The sequence below is a fragment of the Bufo gargarizans genome, chromosome 11 (genome assembly GCF_014858855.1).
Source record: "Bufo gargarizans isolate SCDJY-AF-19 chromosome 11, ASM1485885v1, whole genome shotgun sequence".
Classification (NCBI taxonomy): Eukaryota; Metazoa; Chordata; class Amphibia; order Anura; family Bufonidae; genus Bufo; species Bufo gargarizans.
The window spans coordinates 57102353-57119801 of NC_058090.1; the positions used below are offsets into that span (position 1 = coordinate 57102353).

The 17449-nt window shown below is 43.8% G+C and overlaps 1 protein-coding gene across 2 annotated transcripts in view; it reads right to left on the reverse strand.

Annotated features, from left to right (window-relative positions):
- Positions 1-521: 521 nt before the first annotated feature.
- Positions 522-17449, reverse strand: part of CDIN1 (CDAN1 interacting nuclease 1) — a 379309-nt gene continuing 362381 nt past the window's right edge. Inside the window, exon 12 of one of the 2 annotated variants that reach the window (XM_044271970.1) lies at positions 522-1512. In XM_044271970.1, the coding sequence (XP_044127905.1) occupies positions 1320-1512 (193 nt within the window). In that variant the 3' untranslated portion in view covers positions 522-1319. The remainder of the gene's footprint in view (positions 1513-17449) is intronic. The other variant, XM_044271972.1, reaches the window with a different exon arrangement.

The following is a 17449-nucleotide window of genomic DNA, read 5'->3' on the forward strand; positions in this document are numbered from 1 at the left end:
CTGCCACAGCAGCCTTCTAATCTCTGGTAGTATGGTATCCACAAACGCATTGCGGATAGATTTTTTTTTAATCCAACAGAATAATAGCTCCGTCTCCATATGAAATGAAAAGCATAAGAGGTAAATAGGGTGCCATTGAGTGCTACGGGAATCACAGTAGTTGCATAGAGTCCTTACTCATATAATGTATATACAAATGCATACAAGGGGAGATTTTAGTATCGCTGTAGATGAGGGATAAAAGAGGGGGGCTCAAGCTGAACTTTTATGCCATGGCCCATGAGCCTTTAGATACTCCAGTGAGAAAAGGGAAGGATCAGGTGATTGCAGAATAGACTTTGAGAATTCTCTCTTTTAAACACTAGCACAGTATCTCCTCATACATGGCTAATTCTGGGACTGATCATTTCCAGAGGGATACAACTAGAGTAAAAAAGCAAATAAAACAGGAGCCACACACACAAAGACTAATGTACTAAAAATGAGAAAAGCCACAAACAACAACATTTTCACAAAGCTTTATTTGTATTAAAACAGACATTAACAATTAGTCCTTAAAGCAGCTTTACACAGGCCATTTATTGAGAAGAAACATTCTCAGGAACGCTAAAGGGGTCTCCGATCAAATGTTTGCTTTTTAGGGTGAAAACATTGCTGGGGTGGACACCAAAATCATAGTTTCTGGATAGATTGTGCTCAGAAACAATGAATGTGTATGGGGACGAGCGAATACTGTAGTGATCACTTCTCCCCATTCAGGGGAGTTGATTGTTGCATGTAAATGCAGCTTTCACCTTCTGTAACGAGCAGGCAATTATCGGGAACGACTGGTTCGTTCCAGGTAATTAGCTGCTGTGCTGTCCTTTGTAAAAGGGCCTTTATTATGTAACAATTCATTTACTATCTGCTGACATCTGACTGCTTACAATCTTCTTATGCATGATACTGGATGTGTTATACAAATTTCCTATACTCACCCTTTGTCATTGTCCTAGTGAACTACACGCCCAACAACAAAGGTCCGTTGCAAATATATTTGGACAGTAATACCAGAAAGGGCCGTCAGAAAACCATCGGTTTCCTCTTGGCTTAGGGTAAAAGGGTGCAGACGGAAGGAAGGCCAGTGTGTATGTCCGCAGAGCATCTGCAGAAGCAGAGGTGTCAGAGATAGTGCGTGGATTTTGGGCTGTAGCACAGGGCAGAAGGGCAGCTGGGAAGGAAGGTAAACATATTGTCTGAGTGTTTGTATGAGAAGGCAGCTCTGTAACCTCATCCTGCAGTTCAAGTGGAGTTCAACATATAAAACCTGCGTGTAACTATTACTGTGCTTCCTGGCTTTTCTCTGGCTTGTGCTCTTCGGTTTGCTGGCCTTGCTCTTCTTCCAGTGCCATGCAGCAATGCAGTGTTACTATGTCAGAAGGAAACTCGTCCTTCAACAGTATACCGCGTTCCCGGTGGCAGTCAAGCTCTTCAATGAATCCATACCAGTAGATGACCAGGCCAGGCCCAAACCTAAAAAATAAACATGCATTACATATTGGTGAGGATGATGGATCTAGAAGTTTGGATGTCTACTGAAGTGAAGAGCAAGCAGGTCTAGTTTGAGAGATGACCATGCATGTATGGAATACATGGAGGTTATGGAAATTGCAAGAAAACAAGTAAATTATTTTTCAAAACAATCTTCTAAAAAATAAAAAAATAAAAACATTGTCAAATGTCAGACCCCAGAGAAAAGTAACAGACTGGGTTTGAAGCCTTTCCAAACACAGAAACAAGAAGCTGTCAACCGCAATCTAACTTTAGTCCTACATCTCGGCAGTTTTACTTTAAAAACAAATATAGGAGATCTACATATCAATATCATTCTGCATTCGTTACACACAGACTTGGCTGTCTGCCTGTGACTGCGTATCCATCGCTCCTTCTTTCAGATGGAGAGATCCCTCGGGCAGCCTCAGGAAACAGCCCCCTGAACTATTTGGCCCTCGAGGAAGTTCAGACCTTCAGCCTAGGGTTCATAAACAAGTAATCACCATCAATCAGAGAGCTGCACTACACATCAACCTCACCTCACTTATATAAACATACATGAGGGTTGCTTTAACTGGCCCCTCTCCCCTACTGAGAACACTTTACTCTGGCCTTCTCCAGGGCTCAGTCACAGATATTTCATAGAATAGTTTTAAAAAATGAGGCTATAAATCAATATTGATTAACTCATAATAATCTTATAATTTTTCTCCTATTTCGAGTTCATTTAAAGTGATATCTAAAGACATTCATACGTTGCCATATATGATCACTATGTCTTATTACTGATGTTTTCTGCTGTGTTGTTATTTTTAGGTCTACATGTGGGTTTACAGTTTTTGGATCACTTTGTACATCTCCCATAGTTGATCAAAGAAGAAGTCATGTAAGAATCCACCAATCGTTTTTACTTGAATGCCAAACCTCAGACCTATTTTACAAAACTTTAGCCCGTCTTTAAAGTAGAGTTTGTGGAGCTTCGTCACTGGAAGCCATCCCCCAGCTTAGTATGAGCAAGGGTTCACCAGGTGATTTACGAGAGCCTGCTGGGGGATCCTGCCAAAGAAAACACTGCGGGGGAAGATGCCTGTTACAATGTGAACTGTTGAGTTCACTGCAATGTCATGTAACAGTTTATACATGGATGTATGGCGGGGCTTTCAACAGCGAGGAAGTTAAATTTCATAGCAATAGTCTGTCCTTTCAAACTAATCAGAAGTTAAACCACCCAAACCTGAGCTGCCCAGAGGTTAACCTATTTATTGCCTGCCATGGTAAAACCACAACAAAACAATTTCCGTTATAAAAATGGCATATTATTTTACCAAGGAGTCATCACACACTTACTGGACAGAAACACGCAGGCTAAAAAAAAAATTGTCATTCAATATAGTATCTAGAAATGTGTGTAAAAATGGAAAAAAAAATATGTTAGACTATAAACAATGAATCAGCTTGGTAATAGATATATTTAGAGTAATTGTCTCATCATCACCACCTCTTCTGAAAAAGAAGTTACAACCAATGTGGTTTGGCCTGGTAGCCAAATGAATTGCCATCTATGTACAGTAATACATAGGGTCTGCCAGGGTGGAAGCTGCTGATATCTCTCCCCACTGTGCTCATATAGAGGGTTCTGCAGCAGTGAGATGCCTTTTGTATGATGGTCACATGCCCTAACAGGGAATATGGACAAGGGTCTTCCTGACAGGGGATCGTATCCCACAGGCCAGTCACTAAATGCAACATCTACTAAAGTTTTCTTATTAACAATTAAAACCATAAGGTGGAAAATAATTTTCAATATTAGCATACTACAAGCAGCACTTTGTTTATGGGTCAAACAAGTAGGTAGGTTTCTCCAAGAGTTTCCATGTCCTGAAGGCTGATATCTTAATAAGAAGGTTCCTCTTATTTTAGCTGGTTTAGAAGGTTTGATACCTACTTATGAAATATCAAAAGAAAGTATCTTAGAAGGAATATGCTATGATGTCTCTCAAACTGAACACAATATAAAAGACTTAAAGGGCTGTTCCATCAGAGACAAATGCATGTGCAGCAGCAGCAACCAGCATAACGCCATGGGTCCCACACTCCATGCCCACCCATTAAACAGCAGATTTTTCCAGATGTTTACCCTACAGTGACCACTACAGGGGAAATGTAGTATTACCTGGTGGCCATTCAAATAAACAGCTGGCCATCCATAAAGTTCACCAGAACGTAAAGTTGTCATGACACCAGTGGCGTACCAAGGGGGTAAGTGGGGGGAGGGGGGGTGTAATTAAGGGGGTGTAATTAAGGGAGGGGGTGTAATTAAGGGGGGTGTATTAGGGAGAGGTGTAATTAAGGGGAGAAGAGAGGGGGTGTAATTAAGGGGTGTGTGTATTAAGGGGGGTGTAATTAAGGTGGGGAGGTATTAAGGGTCGGGGGGGTTGTAATTTAAAATTAACTTGGGTGTAATTAAGGGGGGTGTGTGTAATTAAGGGGGGGTGTAATTAAGGTGGGGAGGGAGGGGGTGTAATTAAGGGGGGGTGTTACTAAGGGAGGGGGTGTAATTAAGGTGGGGAGGGAGGGGGTGTAATTTGTAATAAATATTATTGAAAACATTGAAAAAAGTTTGTGCATGTTTTCTTAACTTTCTTGTGGGGGGGGGTGCCAAACAAAGGGTTCGCCCCGGGTGCCAAATGCTCTAGGTACGCCCCTGCATGACACCAGACTTTTGAGCTCGATTTCCGTACCAAGAAAAGTATTACAATACTTGATATCAATTCAATACCATGTAAAAATAAAAAATACCTACACATTACCCCTATGCTGTTGGGCAACATGGGGTTAATATGTGAGTATTTTTTATTTATTTTTTTGCAAATTATCAATTGCCCATTATGTAAGGAGGTCACTTACTATTCATGAGAGGCACATGGTCTAAATTGATAAAATCATGCGTCTCACATTAATAGTAACCCTATCAAGTACCTCCTCCTCACATAATGGACAACATGGAGAGCCATGTCTGCCTTCTTATTCAACACATAGACCTGCAGGGACCTCTGCTCACTCAACCACTGGACACATTCACCTGAAGACTGTGGTTCATGTAGGGCAGAAGCTGGGGGCACCCCAGATGGGGGCGGTTACACTGGGGCTTCCCTCCTCCTAACACCCCCTGCTCACTCACCACCAGCCTCCAGAATCCAGCACGGTGCCAAACATCCCATTGCAGTGATAGTAGAAGTAGAAAATTACTCAGAGTGTACTAATGGGAGTATATAATCTGGACCTCAATGTCTTATATATAATTTAAGTGGAGGCCACCCAGAATACACGGAGGGCAATGTAATGGTGCAGTGCAGAAGGTACCAGCTGCGGGCACATAGTCAGAGTGCATAGCCCAGCCTCCAGCGCTTGGCCTGTGAGCTCTGCCACCAGTGGGATGTTCTTAGCAGCTCAGCGCTATGATCTGAGGGTGGGAGCAGGTCCTGGTCTCCTTCCTCCTCAGGGTTGTCAATGACATCCCACCCAGCGCTCTCCCTCTGCTCTCACCCGGCAGCCTTCTAAGTTTCTATGTTGTCCCTTGGCCCCACTGCCACATGCTGATGAAAACAGAGTGTGCCATGTTCTCTAATCAGAACATCTACTAAGCTGCAGAACAGTGCAACTTAGTATCGAAAATATGCCAAAGTCAGTATCAAACCCAACCAGGTATCAAAGTATCGGAAGAAGCATTGAGACTTCGATACCCAGTGCAACTACTAGAACTTGGGACCTAGTCTCATAGAGTAAGGTCCCAAGCAGGTGACCTCCCACTATGACATCCATATATCCCAAATCATATCAAAAGGTACACATCATACAGTTCTTCATTGCAAACCTCAAAGTTCATGCTGTACGATGAGCTGTGGGTTAAGATGCCTTTTGCTACTCTGCCAAGACACAACAGCATGCGTGAAGTATGGAGTTGTTTTGCCCGATTGACTTTTCTACCAGTTACTAAAGAGGCTGCATTGTTCTATGATTTATCAACGTCAAGTTACAATACCAAAACGGAAAGTCACAATGACTAACCACACACAAAAGAATATGGGCAATTGCTTACTTCAAGGTGGGGCCATCATGAATTCCTATATAGATTACTTGTGGTGGCAGCCAGCACTTTCATGTACAACTATTGCAGATAAGTATACCTGCACATGCAGGGCAGAGACAAAAACATTTTCCTATTACTGCATTTTTGTGATTGGCCCATGACCCAGGTAAATGATGACAATACAGATTTTCAACTATTAGTGCATTTAAGAAACAGAGACATTCAATAGTCATATCGTTCATGATGAAACACCCTACTTCCCTCCCCCTTAGATGGATTCACTCTACATTTGTAATGTTCCTTTGCCACCTGAAATGGGAATGATCTCGACACACTCGAAAGAGACACTCTTTTGGCCTCTGTTGGGCTGGTATATGTTGGCATAATAAGTGCTATTCCTTACACAGTCATCCACAAAATAATAATCTCACGCATTATAAATAGTGTTGAGCACTATTGGCCCCTATAACCGAAGCTCGATTCACTCAAGCCTAGTTATAAATCATACCATTGGCATCTATTGCGAAACCTCCCTAAAGTACCATAAGGCTACTTTCACACTTGCGCTTTGGGCGGCTCCGTCATGGATCTGCAAAAACAGATCCGTTACAACAATACAACCGCATGCATCCGTCATGAACGGATCCGTTTGTATTATCTGTAACATAGCCAAGACGGATCCGTCATGAACTCCATTGAAAGTCAATGGGAGACGGATCCGTTTTCTATTGTGCCGGATTGTGTCAGAGAAATTGGCCCAGTTTCGTCAAGCGGACAGCAAAACGCTGCAGGCAGCTGGACGAATCAGAGGCAAACTGATGATCCTTTTCCATTCAGAATTGATTAGACCTCTTGTGAGAGCCCTGAACGGATCTCACAAACGGAAAGCCAAAATGAGAGTGTGAAAGTAGCCTAACTGCAGCCACTGCAATCACTTTCTGAAATCACCCTTAGGCTACATGCACACGACCGTATGTGTTTTGCGGTCCACAAATTGCGGATCTGCAAAAAAAACACGGATGACGTTCCGTATGGCATAATTTTTTTTTTTGCGGATCCATTGTAATAATGCCTAGCCTTGTCACAAGATACAAAAAAATAAGACATGATTATTTTTTTGCGGAGCAACGGAACGGACATACTGATGCGGAAAGCACACGGCGTGCTGTCTGCGTTTTTTGCGGACCATTGAAATGAATGGGTCCGCATCCTATCAGCAAAAAAAAACGTATCGGACACGGAAACAAAATACGGTCGTGTGCATGAGGCCTCAGGCTGGTGTCCCACATAGGTTTTTTTTAGGCAGTTTTTGAAGGGTGTGGCAGTTGCCATGTTTTTAGCCCCCCCCCCCCAAACAAAAAAAACAAAAAACACTTCCATATGTTGTATTGAAGTCTTAAATATAAAAAAGCAAATAAACATTTATTAATCTGTTTTTTTTAATGTCCCAAATGCCCAAATATCATTTTATAATGTAATTTGTACTATTTTGCCTTTTTAATAAAGAAATTGACACCAAAAGTCCTGTTTTGTACTGCGCTTTACATTCACTTTTTTCGGAGTACAGCTCTGCATTGTAGCAACGGGGCCGCAGCAAACGGTGTACGGGGAGGAGCACATGTTGCTGCTCCTGCCTGTGCCCCCTGAGCTTGGCTAAAGGCTGGCATAGCACATGGGTAAATTTAAAAAACCTTGCTCACCTTACAGTAACTGCACACACTGTGGATTACGCACAGTTTTTCCACACGAAAAAAACACAGCGTAATACAGTACCATTTAAGTAAATGACATTTGACAAATCGTATGTACACTTTTTGTATATTTTCTGTGCGGAAATTGACCTGCAGTGTGGATTTAGAAATCGACAGCATGTCAGCTGTTTCTGCAGATTTTTTGTGCAGATTTGACCCTTTGCAATGCATCAGGGCAAAACCGCATCGAAATCTGCAAATAAGACATGGATTTGGTGCAGAAACGGAGAGAAATCTGCACGAAAATCCACATGAAAGTTCTGTTTTGAAACCCGCATCCATGTGAGGTAGTATTAGGGCTGAAACGATTACTCCAATTAATCGATTTAGGCCACGTCTACACGACGACATTTGTTGCGCGACAGATAGGGCACAACTACACTGCAACATTTGTAGCGCAACATTTTGTTGCACTAATGTCGCGCAACAATTTTTATAATTGCAGTCTATGGTGTCGCACTGCAACATGCAACATGCTGTGACTGCGACGCAACAGTCGCAGAAAATCCATTCGAGATGGATTTTTCTGCGACTGTTGCGTCGCAGTCACAGCATGTTGCAGTGCAACACCATAGACTGCCATTATAAAAATTGTCGCACGACATTAGTGCAACAAAATGTTGCGCTACAAATGTTGCAGTGTAGTTGTGCCCTATCTGTCGCGCAACAAATGTCGTCGTGTAGACGTGGCCTAACTCGACACAAAAAAATCCTCAAATTGATGATTTGTTTGTGCCATGTGACCACAGAATGTGAGTGAAGAGCTTGCTATTACTCACGCTCCGTGGTCACCCGCCTGCTCGCACAACGCTGCACTGGATCCTGATGTACACACATCGTCCTGACATTTTAGTTCACTGGCGCTGCGGCTGGGCACTGATGTCTAGGAGGGGGAGTGGGGGAACTGATGGCAGTGAGGGGAGCTGGTGGCATTGGGGGAGGAGCTGTTGGCACTGGGAGGGGGAGCAACTGATGACATGGGGGAGCTGGTGGCATTGGAGGGGAAGTTAATGGCACTGGGTGGGGAAGAGCTGAAGGCACTGGGGGAGTGGAGCTGATGGCACTGGGGGAGTGGAGCTGATGGCACTGGGGTGGGGGAGAGCTGATGGCACTGGGGTGGGGGAGAGCTGATGGCATTGGGGAGTGGAGCTGAAAGCACTGGGGTGGGGGAGAGCTGAAGGCACTGGGGTGGGGGAGAGCTGATGGCACTGGGGTGGGGGAGAGCTGATGGCACTGGGGTGGGGGAGAGCTGATGGCACTGGGGTGGGGGAGAGCTGAAGGCACTGGGGGATAGTGGCGCTGATGGCACTGGGAGGAACTGATGCACTTGGGCTGATCGCACAGGAGAGAAATGAAGGGTGTTGGGGACTGATGAGTTTTTATAAAGGAAAACAGTCAATTAATTTTTTCTTATTAGAGTACTCAATCGTAAAAATAATCGGTAGAATACTTGATTTCTAAAATAATCGTTTACTGCAGCCCTAGGTAGTATAAATGTCCCATTGGTCCCGCTCCATCACTTATCCTTGTCACTCCGATCATGTGCTGTTCATCGTTCATGTAATCAGTGCATCCAATCACTAGCCTCATGTACATGAACGGCACTTATGCACCTCAAAATGGTACAAAAACTTTAGACCATGTTTATATCACTTTTATCAAAGTAGTCTTACATTAAATTTGTATAAGCATTTGGGCATGGGGGGGGGGGGGGGGGGAGGACACTATTTGCCTGTTCTGCCTAGGGCACCAAAATACCTTGTCACGGCCCTGATGGGGAGCTCCTGATCTCCCCTAAAAGATGATGAAGTGAATATTTTTTGCCTGATCCTTTGGTTCTCCCAGGAGATAAGCCCCCATCAGAAGTGCCTGACAGTGGCTTTCTCCTCTCTCCCCACTGTGACAACACATGCACGTTTGGTCGAACTGAACATATATGTGGGAGTCGGTAAAGTACGCGGTGTGCCGAACAATTCCTCGGCTGGCAGCTATTATTTATTAATTCTGTATGAATAGCTTAAGCCCCTCCCCCTTTTTTTATTTTTTTTACAAAACTTCTTCAAGGAAGTCACCAAATATTCCATTCATGAACTTGATGGCCTCTACTCAGCTACAGCCAGTGTTCATGACTCTACAGTAATCGGTGAAAGATTTGTTTGGCGAATAGCAAGGTACAAACTACTATTAACCACAAACGTACTATAGACAGATAAGGTGGAACTCCATGGAGGACACATATCTTTTAGCAGCATTTCACAGTAATTATACTGACAGTGGTGCTAATGTAAGGGGGGTCTCAGGGCCTGGACAATGCTTTGATATGGAGGTAACCAAGAAAACGTACCACTGTATCTAAATTCAAGCAGTTCTGAAAATGTGGCCACAATAACAATGAATGTGCTTGGTTGCATTTCTAGCTGTTAGAGATGGTGTAACCCTCTGTTAAGTTAGGCTGGACTAGGACTTTAGCAAGGGGAGGCCGACATGATGGGTTTTGGGGCCAAGGGCCGGCCAGGAAAGGGTTAAAGGGGCAGATAGAGGGGGTGGGATTTAGGTTTTATAAGGGGGCGAGCGTAAGGGGCCGGCGCCATTTTAATTTGACCAGGAGCGGGAACTTCCGCCCACCCTCCCTAGAAGAAAGCAGGAGTAAGGGCATAATCTGGCATTGATTTGGGGTTCATTAATTGTTATGTCAGTTTGTTTGTTGCAGCAGTCGTAGCGGTGGGAGGTCTTTGAAGCTGGTGGTTTGGGATGGTACTGGAGAATGGGAGGGCCTCAATGATGGGGCTGGACTCTCATAGTTGGGCACTTGGTTGGTTCGGAGAGGCGTCCATCAGTTGGTGTCTCCGAGCTGGTGTTCTACGGCTGGAGGCAAGATGGAATTGCCATGCTAGTTTTCATGGATGCTAATTTTGGGGCTTCTGGGACCTCCCTCGTCAGGGTTAATTTATTGTTATTTATGTTTTTCATTTATTATTATTAATAAAACAGCTGCTGTGGCCGATTTAATCCGACCGGTGGCTCTGCGTGCGTTTTCTTTCGGGTGAGGTGGGAACATGGTGAAGTTAAGGGGATTATAGAGGCCCTGAGAAAATAACCAATAACCTAATCATGTGGGTTTCCACAATTAACATTACATTTCTAAACATAAGTGTAAAAACCACAAATCCTACTCAAAACAGCCATCCATATATAAAATCTACCACTTTCACACTTCCGTATTTCAGTATTTCTAAGCCAGAACATAAATCAAGAAAAAAAATAATGGAAAGACTCTCAACTCTCCTGTGTTTTGGACCCACTCCGGGTTTTGGCTTACAAACAGTGATGCAAAATACTGACCAAACACTGACCTGAATGCTGCCATGTTAAAGCGACCTAAGAGTATTAAAGGTCTATAGGGCTAGATATATGCATCTGGTGACCTTGTCTATGCTTGCAACAACTAAAAATAATACCTGGGTTGGATTACAATTTCAGCCACAACAGACAAAACTACAGGAATTCTGTGGTTTTCACTTTACACGCAGCTCGATGCATCTGAAATGCTGTGCATAGTGGTTGTGACTTAGGCCAACATCACATACAAGAGAACCTCTCCATTAGTAGTAAGTGGGGACCTAGTAGCTGCATCATGCCATTTGTCACACAACCTGCCTCTGGCTGGGAACATGCAACTGAACATGCAATTAGCCTAGTCTTGATCTTAATGATAGAGTTAAAAAGAGTGACAAAAGTATATGTGTATGGCCAGTGGTCCCCATGAAGTAGGAAGCAGGATGACGAGAAATCATAACAGGAAAAAATGTCTAGTTATAAAAAACTACAAAAATCCTTCTAATGTTGTTTTTGGATCATACAGTATATTGGTATAATAATTAGAGATGAGTGAAGTTATCAAAAATTTGATTCGGCTGCTTTGCTGAAGTTCACAAAGAAATTTGATTTGGTACCAATTACTTAGCCACAAATCGCATACCATTGTAAGGAGCAGACGCAATGACGGGGAACGGCGATTGCGCCACCCCCGTCATTAAATCACTCAGATGCCATGTTCAACACTGATCATGGCATCTGACAGTCACATTGAGGCCTTTCAGGGGTTAATCAGGGGTAGGGATGAGCGAACCCGAACTTTACAGATTCGGGTTTGGCGTTCGGGCAGTGGAGGAATCCCATTATCGATACCGTTATAATGGAATATAACGGAATTCTACAATGGAATGCAAAACGGAATCCTTTAAAAGGCACTCCGTTTCGATCCGTTATAATAGAGGTCTATGGCCAAACATAACGGATCTGTCTGGTTTCCGGTATGCAGAACTTAGTTTTTCGTCCTCACCTCAACCGTCTGCTTGAGGAGAGGTGGTTGCGGCCATCTTGATTGAAGAAAAAACGCCAAATCTCTTGCACACTGATGTCATCATGCTGAGCGGACGCAGTGACATTAACAGTGATGAGGTCTCCGCATCCGACCACCATGATAATGTGGTGCGAGATTTGGCGCGTTTTCTTCAACTAAGGTGGCCGTGACGGTGAGGTAAGTATGCATTTTTTTTACCGGCATTTCAAGAAAAATGTATTTGTTACCACGAAATTGGGATTCGGGTCATTTCTTGAAAGTCGTATTGAAGTCAATACATTTATAAACTAATAATAATAAATGTACTAAGAATTCAAAAAGTGGAATAAACCATTTCAAGAAATAACCATAGTGCGTGCCCAAGACCGGAGGACCCGATGCGTTAAATACGTTATGCAAACTGCCCAGTGATTTACATGAGTGGAGTGTAATGCTTTGTTTCCCCCTGCAGGGGCACTGTGGAAGAATTAAACACCAGCTGCTAGGCTCACTGTGAGTACTTGGACAGCTTGTGGTCCATGATTTTTATGAAGGACAGGAAAACTGATCATAATTTGGTAACCTGCTCAATTCCTAGATATGGCCTTACATAGTATCTGTACGTAGCACAGAGTGTGGCAAGGTCTCAGTTTGCAGCACTGCTGGGATTTACTGCAGGTGTCAGAAGTCCAACATCAAGGCACCTGTTCTCGCATAAAGAAACGGGTGGCAGGCCTCAGGTGTCAGAGGAGCTGCAGAACTGGAGGCTGGAGTGTCAGCCACAAGCCATTAGCTCTCAAACATCTCCTGCTCCTAAACACCTCTTAATTTACGCACAAATTACACGGTGTGCATTTTAAGCCGCAGCTTGATTACAGACTGCTAGGCTGCATGACAAATAGGTCGCAGGCAGTCTCCCCATGTGCATGTTTTCACTTTCTAAGGCATTGTGCTGGAGGAATGTGAAAAGCCGCCGATACATTACGGAGTGGGGTGAAGTATGCTTTGATTATACCTTCTTGGAAGAATTTCCTGGTGCACACTGCTTCTCTGAAAAGATGCGTGGCGCAGACTTGGCAACAAGGCTGCTCTTTTGTCTGCACCAAAAATGTTTTCAGCAGATGAAAAGCAGAAATTAGAAAAGAAGACGGGAGGGGAAAGCCTGGGCTCTTCCTTTTAAGAATGTTTACAACATGAGCGGTATAATATTCACCTAGTGACACGAATCACCTGGGATATTAAGTAACAGTGCTCAGAAGCCAGACATTGTTTCCTTAATAAGGAGCTGTGCCTAATGGGAAGTAACAGTATAATGTTGGGGCACAGACAGGCTCGTGTATTTCCCATTATTTCCTAATTCCCGCTGATGTAAACTTAGGAGAAAGCTTTCGCACAAAGCAACCCAACATGATGTACCTATTAATTAGGCAGATATCATTACATCATCCTACCATGGTATAGCGTGGTGGTTGAGTTCCATGAAACTATACAAAAAGGACAACTCTGAAAAACATTCAAAAGGGTTGTGGAGCAATAATCTCAGTCACCGCTCCAATACCATTGTCATACGTTTCAGCACTGATCTACATGGCAAATTTTGAAGCATCAGGGATGGCTAAGGCTACGTTCACATCAGCGGTAACCAACAGAGAACAGCCTGCCGGAGTTCACCGGATCTGGCATTGCCGGATACTGCTGTTCACTGCTGGACCCCATAGACTATAATGGGATCCGGCTGCTTTCTGGAATGAGTGCTGGGTTAAGGGCCGCTGCATGCAATGGTGTTTGTCCAGCTGAAACCGGGCACTCATGCCGGAAAGCAGCAGGATCCCAGCCATATCCCGCTATAGTCTTTGGGGTCTGGTGGTAAAAGGCAGTATCTGGCAATGGTGGATAGGGTAAAGTCAGGCAGGCTGTTCTAGCAGGAACAGGTTACAGGAGATGTAAACATAGCCTTAGTGGTCAGTATGACTGTTTTGCAGCACTGAGGTCTTGGGATTGAATTTAATCAAGGACATTGTTTATATGGTGACTATGTTAGTGTGTATTCAGCACGGTGGCTTATTGGTTAGTATTGTTGTCTTACAGGGCTGGCAACCTGGGCTCAACTCTGGCCAAAGACAACATCTGCATGGTTTGTATGTTCTCCTCCCAAAATATAGTGAGAAGTTAATTAGATTTCTATCAAATTGATCCTAATGTGTGTCTTCAGGGTCCTTTACATGGGCCGTTAATTGAACGGATCATCGCTAACCAGTGTTACTAGTAACGCTTGTTAGCGATGCTCTGGCGGTGTAAATGCACCTCTGATTACCCGATAAACGAGCAAAACACTCATTCATTCGGCAAATGTTTCTTTTGTGCAGCACAAAAGATCATCGTTTCCCGGTGGCAGATCGTGCTGTGGAAACACAATCTGCTGCCAGGAAACAATGAGATAGTATGGGGAAGAGCGATGGCATTAGTGATCGCTCCTCCCCCTACTCTGGAGGAGATCGCTGCATGAAAATACACTGGTCTCCTCCGCTAGTGATCAACAGATTGTCAAGAAGGAACGCTGCCTTCCCCACAATCTGCTAGATCGTCGTCCCATGTCAAGGGACCATTGGAAACAGAAAATTAGATTGTGAGCTCCACTGGGGACAGGGACTCATGTGAACGGTGGCAATCTCTTTACAGCGCTACAGAATATGTTAGCACTTGACAAATAACAGAAATAAAATAAATTAGTAGGGCTGGTAGTGTTGGTTTTGTGGGTGTGTGTGTGAGAGAGAATTTAAATAGTGAGCCTCAGTGGGTACAAGGACTCATGTGAGTGATGAATGTACAACGCTGCAGACTACGTTGGCACTAAAGGAAGAGGAAATAATAAATAAATAATTATTAAAAATAATCAGAACAAAAATTGTAAGCACTGGTGTCATGTCCTGTAATCCAAGTTTTAGTTCCACTGAGTATACAGCCTCGTTTTGTACTGGTCCAGATGGTACTGGTCTCTCCAAAGTTGTCCTGTCTACTACCATATTGCAGCACAGAGAATGCCTGAGGAGCCGTACCATAAAGCTATATTTGGTCGAGCGTGCTGCCAAAGAGGCACCAGTAATTAATTACATTGATCACATGAATACATTTTCCTATAGCAATTTGATCACAGCACAAAATACAAATCAAACTTCAACAATCACAAAAGAAAAACATTACTTGAGTTTGCAATTTCTGCCATTCATCACATCAATGAGAACCAGAAGAATGGCTCCAGGCTATTTAAGGATTCAGGGACTGGATTTCAGGACTGTCAGAGCTCTGGTCAATCCATGTAGCTACTCAGCTGATTAACCAGAGTTTATTTTTAAGGTTTGATTGGAAACAGGCCACACTGAGGCCCCGCTGATCTCTGGATATTCTTACACTCTCATACATTTACAAATGGGTCTTCCTCAGCACAGCTATTGACCTAGCCTTCTGCTGAGAGGTACAAGGCCCCAAAAAGTATCTATCCTATATACTGTAGTACAATAGACAGATTAACCGGATTTCTAATGGACAAGCACAGTAAACGTAGTTCCACAACAGTTCAATCACATCATCCAGTTAAGAAGAAATAAGATGGCACAGCACCAGCTGTAAGTCATTCTGCCTAGCCCTATCTCCTGGACTTCTGCCTCTTCCTGTTTAATGTCCGACACTGTGTCGTCAGATCTGTTATCAGTTTTATGTTACACAGGGGAGAACTGCATCCAAGAAGCGAACCCATCTTGTTGGTAGGTTACTGTTTGGATGGCGGCCATATCTTCCAAATTAGTAGGAGACTCAGCTGTAAAGTGAAGTATGCTAAAGCCTTGTCTCTACTGCATCAAAACCACAAGACAGCCTCAAAAAGTCAATTCCAGTTTACACACTCGTCCTAGATGTTGTTGGGAGAATGTACCTGGTGGTCACATAATATCAGCTTTGTATGTTGTATTAGGGCTTTTTCTAAAGCAAGTTTGAGATTTCCCAGACATCCTGCACGCTGAGCCACCCTTTCCAGCCCAGGCCTGTTAATAAGAAAGAAACAAGCTTTTTGCATCTTTCGAGACGAGCTGTTTCCTTGGTGCATTACACTGAACTTGTTTCGAGAAAAAGGAAAGGTCCCAGACCAGTTCATTAGTTACTGACTTGAGCGCAGTGGCTAGTTACAACATGAAAATTCCTTTTCAGCAGCATACCGACACCCACAGCACAACCGTCCAAATGGAGCTCCAAGAGAAAATAGGCTTGTGTCTGTTTCTACCATATAATTGTAGACAATCCTAATAGTTATCGCCTAAGTGACATTCAAAGAAGCACTTACTCTAACAATACATATGCAAAAATATTTGCCTGCCTCTCTGTAAATGGAAAAGCATTGACAATAAGTGGTGTTTTACTGAACCTTGTTACTAATGTTGCTGAAAAACCTAAGAACGTAATTTCAAATGAATCACCAAAATAGCAGTCCATTCCAAAGGACTTTTTTCTTTTCCATCTAAAGTCGTGACGGTACACAGTTGAATGCACCAGGTCTGAAGAATTTCAAGCTTGTCAATTTCCTGCTGAATGCCAGAATGGCTGCTCCATGCCGCAAAGACAATGCACAAGTGCAAGTACGTCATGCCGGAAATACAAAAGCAAACAGCACTCTGCAAATGTTAAATATATGAATCTGAAATCACATTACTCCTATATTCACTATGCAAATTAATATGGGGTTCTTAGAATATACTGTATACTTGTGATCAACATTTTAAAATAGGAATCCAAAGTTGGCTCTGGTACTGAGGTACCTGCCAGTACTGACTACTATCTGCTCATTCTCCCTGACCCCTCCGCAGCTTTTGACACTGTAGACCACCATCTCCGACTCACCATGCTCCAATCTATCGGCCTAAAGCACACTGCCCTCTCCTGGTTTTCTTCCTATACCTCTGGCCGCTCTTTCAGTGTATCATTTCGCTGGCTCCACTTCTGCTCCTCTCCCTCTGTTGGGGTTCCTCAAGGTTCAGTCCTAGGCCCTCTCCTCTTCTCTCTCTTCACAGCCCCAATTGGACAGACCATCAGCAGATTTGGTTTCCAGTACCATCTCTATGTGGATGACACCCAACTATATACTTCAACAGGGCTGGTAGTGTTGATTTCGTGGGTGTGTGTGAGAGAGAAAATGTAAATAGTGAGTCAATAAGGCAGACCAAGCGTCTGCCTTAGGGCGCAGACACGGGGGGGGGCGGAAAAATGAAACATAGTTATTTTTTTTTTAAATACCCTGTATTTTTCACCACTGGGTCTTATGGGGCAAATTCTAATGAAGCGCTTCCATTTTAGAAGTGCTTCATTAGTACCGGAGGACCGGGAAGCGGTGAAGGATCTGTACTCACTGCTTCCTGGTCCTCTGCTCTGCTGTCTGCTGTGCAGGGCTGCACACCATGTGACCTCGCTGTGCGCAGCCTTCAAAGCTGACAGCCGAGAACCAGGAAGAAGAGAGAGAGCGCTGGTGGTGAGGAGTGGCGGCGTTCAGGAGCAGGACAGGTAAGTAATTTTTTTATTTTTGGCTGATGGCTGACATGGGGGGGCATGAATGATGGCGGGCATTATGGCTGAAATGGGGGCATGATGGCTGACATGGGGGCATGATGGCTGACATGGGGGCATGATGGCTGACATGGGGGCATGATGGCTGACATGGAGGCATGATGGCTGACATGGAGGCATGATGGC